At 53.0% G+C, this 5,604-nt stretch overlaps 1 protein-coding gene across 1 annotated transcript in view; it reads right to left on the bottom strand.

Moving 5' to 3' along the window:
* The window catches only part of CCNB3 (cyclin B3), an 80,340-nt gene that overhangs the window by 37,488 nt on the left and 37,248 nt on the right, over positions 1 to 5,604 (bottom strand). The window contains exon 5 of the mRNA XM_014538266.1: positions 1,943 to 2,073. Coding sequence (XP_014393752.1) covers positions 1,943 to 2,073 — 131 coding nt within the window. The remainder of the gene's footprint in view (positions 1 to 1,942; positions 2,074 to 5,604) is intronic.

Raw genomic sequence — 5,604 nt, 5'->3', positions numbered from 1 at the left:
CCCTCCCCCCACCCCCCGAGTGCACAAATTTTTGTGCACCGGGCCTCTAGTATATATATAAAAGCCTAAGTGACCGTTACAAATGAACAACCAGAACAAAAGGTCGACCAGTTGCTATGACGCACACTGACCACCAGGGGGCAGACGCTCAACACAGGAGCTGCCCCCTGGTGGTTAGTGCACTCCCACAGGGGGAGCGCCACTCCGCCAGAAGCCAGAGTCATGGCTGGCAAGCACAGCTACCACGACAGGAGCCTCTCCTAACACTGCGGCAGTGCTACCGAGCATTAGTGGCAGGCGCAGTGGGCTGGGATGAGCATGAGCAGCGTGGTGCCGCCTCAGGCAGGCTCCTCCCTGGCCACCTGCTGCTTGGTGCACTGCTACATCTCTCAGGGGATGTCTGACTGCCTGGCCTGGCCTGGCCTTCGAGGATCAGGCTAAACCAGCAGTCAGACACCCCCTGAGGGGTCCCAGATTGCAAGAGGGAGCAGGCCAGGTTGAGAGACTTCTGCGCCCCCCCCCCAAGCACGAATCCATGCACCAGGCCTCTAGTTGAAAATAAGTGTTCAAACAAAAACTGGTATGTGAATGTTCATACGAGCACTATTCAGAATAACCAAAAGGTGTAAACAACCCAAATATCCACCAACTGATGAAAGGATAAACAAAATATGGTATATGCATCCATAGGATGGAATATTTGGCAATAAAAAAGGAATGAAGTACTCATACCTGCTACAACATGGCTGAACCTTGAAAACATTATGCTACATGAAAGAAGCTAGACACATAAGACCACAAATTACATAATTCCCTTTATATGAAATGTCTAGAATAGGCAAATCTATAGAGATGGAAAATAGATTAGTAGTTGCTTAGAGCTCAGAAGGATGGCAGAATTGAGATATGATCGCTAAAGGCACAGGGTTTCTTTGGGGGCTGAGCATAGATCTATGAACCAGGAGGTCATGGATCAATTCCTAGTTAGGTCACAAACCTGAGTTTTGGGCTGGATCCCCAGTAGGGGGTGTGCAGGAGGCAGCCAATCAATGATTCTCTGTCATCATTGATGTTTTTATCTATCTCCCTTCCTCTCTGAAATCAATAAAAATACATTTTAAAAAAATAAATCAAGTAGGGCTAACTACTAATCTTCTGGTTTGATTGCTTTGAGTTGGGTAATTGACAAAGTGTCCTGTGGACCTGGCATGTTAATTTTCTTAATTTCCCCAACTTTTCCCCCTTACCATTTGGAACCCATGCTTAGCCCCATTATAGATATCTATCTAACCTATTCTATTCTTCCCTGATGAAGTAATTCCCACTGGAATGAGGAGAAGATATAGAAACGTCTCACTCCACTCTCTAACTCCTCTTCCAATAAAATTTTCCTCAGGGTAAATCCTTTCTCTAATCCTAGATAGGAATACTTAAACCTACCATATTTTCAGAACCTATGAACAGTTCCCTGTAACAGCTGGAAAACACATGTTTTTTGGCCTAGGGAGACAGTAATCTCTCTCCAATAACAAGGGACAAACATCCCCTAAAGCTTCTAATGAATAAGTGGACTAGCAAGCTATCAAACAGCTGCTAAGAATCCTCTAAAAATTTAAGTTGCCCCCAAACTCTCAAGTACAGATAGTTCAAACAGGGACTGAATTACTAAAAGATAGAAAAGGTGAGCACAAGATCTTTGGGCAAATTCCCCAATGACAACAGCTTTTTCAATATGCAAACACCCCATGGAAAAAGAGAGGGAGAAAAGAAGCCTGTAACATTTTAGCAACCACAGCTGAGTCCACCTCAGCAACCAAAGTTAATGTAGTAATCACCAATATGGCTTATTAAACATGTTTTCAATGAGGACAAAAGGAAGTCAAAAGGATGTCACACACTCTCCTTTACCATCTAAAACAATGCCATCTGTGTCACCTCTTACTTTTTTATATTTATCTCATTGTTTCTGGCCAACTCCAGAGCAGGTGTGTTCTTGTTTATCTTCTTGGAAATGTCTTTAACAACCTCCTTATTGGCTTCCTTCTTGGGTTGGGCAGGTGGACTCTGAGAAGCCTACAAAAAATAGGGGAGAAAAGGCAGCAAAAAAATTGAGAGAACAATAAATTACCCAATAGGTGGCTCTTATAGGAAAGTCCTGACCCACATCCCCACTCTAGACACTTTGTTTGAGTGTTCAAGGAATAATCAAAATATCTCACAACCAGTACAGTACTGGTGTGGGCTAATCACAGTGAAAGCTAGCAGAACAGTACAACTGGTAATCATTAGCTAAATAGCAGTCCTAAGTCAAGCATGTCAAACTCACAGCCAGCAGGCCATATGCCTCATTTATTTAAATGATTCTAAGAAATATAGAAAGTAGTTCTTATCTCCATGTTAGGCATACTGGCTGGCAAATTCTCCAAAAGATGTTTTGCTAATATCACATTCCACTTTCACCCAAGAAGATGTTCAGAGGTGGAGGGAGGCAATATAACTGGCTTTGCTGCCTGGGTATACTAAGGTCAACTAGGTTTTCAGGGTTGAGCTCTAACACAACACTACCTATGATACATTTATTCCATTTCATTGAAGGAATATTAAATATGGAACTCTGGAGGAACCAAGATGGCGGCGTAGGGTGTAGACCTGTGCATGCTGCCTCCCACAACATCATTGAAACTACCAACTATAAGACAAACAACCACCATTCAGAACCATGGGGAAGTTGGCCCAGTGGAAGTTCTACAACTGGAAGGAAAGAAAGAAGCGCAGTGAGACTGAGTAGGAGCTACAGAGGCGCCAAAAACAGAGGTACAGAGTCGCACGCCAGGCGGGCTGCAACTGGATGCGCGTTTTTTTCAATCAGAAGGGGTTACGAACTCTCGAATCCTCTGGGCTTGCTCGGGGCGGGTCTCTGAGGCCCCAGACCCCACGGGGAGAGGCGGCACGGCCTTGCAGCGGTTGGAAAGCGAGGGAGGCTCTGGTGTGCAGCTGCTCGTCAGCACTGGGGGATGTGAAGTCCCAGAGTCCTGGAGAGGTGAGAAGCCACGGAGACGCCACCATTGCTATTTGCTCCGCCCTGGCGACTCCCTGAGACCCCGCCCTACTCAATTTACATCCCCATCCAAGCTGTGCCAGAGGCACAAGAGGAAACGTGCGCTTTGGGGCAGCCTAACCCAACAAATTGCAGACTTCAACTCATCGCACCCATGGAAGACACACTCAAGAAGCAGACCCAGGAGAACCACGATGGCGGCGTAAGGTACAGACCTGTGCGTGTTGCCTCCCACAACAACATCAAAACTACCAACTATAGGACAAACAGCTATCACACAGAACCATGGGAAAGCTGGCCCAGTGGAAGCTCTACAACTGGAAGGAAAGAAAGAAGAGCATTGAGACTGAGTAGGATGTGCAGAGACACCAAGTACAGAGCCCAACCCAACAAACTGAAGATTTCAACTCCTCGCATAGAAAGAAGAGCATTGAGACTGATTAGGATGTGCGGAGGCACCAAGTACAGAGCCCAACCCAGCAGGCTGCAGATTTCAGCTCCTCGCATCCGGGAGGGACGCGCTCGGGGAGAGGAGTCGGGTTCAGGAGAGGCCGGGCCTGGCTGGGCTGGCGATGTGGAACCGCTGTGCCAGCAGGCGCACAAGCACGTCCACCAGTTCCAGTCTCACGTGGGATGCTGAGGGATGGCAGACGGGCAGTCTGTGCACTTGGTGGAGGGCGAAGTCTGAGCAGGCATGCCAGATGTTCAGCCACCAGGAACGCCTGGAGATTTCATCTGGTGGGGAGCTGCCCGGCAGGAAACAGAGTGCAAAACTTCATGTTGCCCCGGTGAGGCCAGGACGGCCCCGGTGAGGTCGGGACAGCACCAGTGAGGTCAGGATGGCCCCAGTGAGGCCAAAACAGCCCCGGTGAGATCGGGATGCCCACGGAGAGATCGAGACGGCCCCAGTGAGGTCGGGACAGCCCTGGTGAGGTTGGGACGGCCACGGTGAGGTTGAAATGGCCCCAGCGATGTCGGGATGGCCCCAGTGAGGTAGGGACAGACCCGGAGAGGCTTAAACGGCCCCGGTGAGGTCAGAATGGCCCCGGTGAGGTTGAGACTGCACCAGTGAGGTCAGAATGGCCCTGGTGATGTTGAGATGGAACTCGGGGCCGGAATGGCCCTGGTGAGGTCGAGACGGCACCAGTGAGGTCAAGACGGCCCTGGTGAGGTTGGGATGGCCCCGGTGAGGTCAGAACGGCCCCAGTGAGGCTAAAACGGCCCCGGGGAGGATGAGATGGCACTGGTGAGGTCGAGACGGCCCCGGTGAGGAAGAGACGGCTCCAGTGAGGTCTGGACGACCCCGGTGAGGCCGTAATGGCCCCGGTGAGGTTGGGACAGCCCCGGTGAGGCTGAAACGGCCCAGGTGAGGTTAGAATGACCCCGGTGAGGTTGACACAGCACCTGGTGCCGGAATGGCCCTGGTGAGGTAGAGACGACACCGGTGAGGTCGAGACAGCCCCGGTGACGTTGGGACGGTTCCGGTGAGGTCGGGACGGCCCCGGTGATGTTGGGACGGCCCCAGTGAGGTTGAAACGGCCCCGGTGAGGTAGGGACGGCCCCAGTGAGGTCAAGATGGCCCCAGTGAGGTTGAAACGGTTCCAGTGAGGTTGAAACGGTTCCGGTGAGGTCAGGACGGCCCTGCTGAGGTCGGGACGGCCCCGGTGAGGCCGCAATGGGCCTGGTGAGGTTGGGACGGCCCCAGTAAGGACAGGATGGCCCTGGTGATGTCGGGACGGTGCCAGTGAGGTTGAAATGGCCCCAGTGAGGTCGGGACGGCCCCGGGAAGGCCGAAACAGCCTCAGTGAGACCGGAATGGCCCTGGGGAGGATGAGACAGCACCGGTGAGGTCGAGACTGCCCCGGTGAGCTTGGGATGGCCCCAGTGAGGTCTAAACGACCCCAGTGAGGCCGTAATGGCCCCGGTGAGGTACGGCACCGGTGAGGTCGAGACAGCACCAGTGAGGTCGGGATGGCCCAGGTGAGGTCGGGACAGCACAGGTGAGGCTTAAACTGCCCTGGAGAGGTTAGAATTGCCCCAGTGTGGTTGAGACGGCACCTGGGGCTGGAATGGCCCCGGTGAGGTCGAGACAGCACTGGTGAGGTCGAGACAGCACCGGTGAGGACAGGACAGCCCCAGTGAGGTCAGGACGGCCCCGGTGAGGTCTGGAAGGCCCCGATGAGGCCATAATGGCCCCGGTGAGGTACGGCGCCAGTGAGGTCAAGACAGCCCCGGTGAGGTCGGGACGGCCCCAGTGAGGACAGGACGGCCCCAGTGAGGTCGAGATGGCCCCGGTGAGGTCGGGACTGCCCTAGTGAGGTTGGGACAGCCCCGGTGAGGCTGAAACGGCCCCAATGAGGTTAGAGAGGCCCCAGTGAGGTTGGGACAGCACCCGGGGCCAGAATGGCCCCGATGAGGTCGAGACGGCACTGGTGAGGTCGAGAAAGCCCCGGTGAGGTTGGGACGGCCCCGGTGAGGTTGGGATGGCCCCGGTGAGGACAGGATGGCCCCGGTGAGGTACGGCACCGGTGAGGTCGAGACAGCCC

Source organism: Myotis brandtii, unplaced genomic scaffold, assembly GCF_000412655.1.
Source record: "Myotis brandtii unplaced genomic scaffold, ASM41265v1 scaffold1875, whole genome shotgun sequence".
Classification (NCBI taxonomy): Eukaryota; Metazoa; Chordata; class Mammalia; order Chiroptera; family Vespertilionidae; genus Myotis; species Myotis brandtii.
The sequence above is the reverse complement of the archived record's forward strand: the minus strand, read 5'-3'. Positions and strand labels throughout refer to the sequence as shown.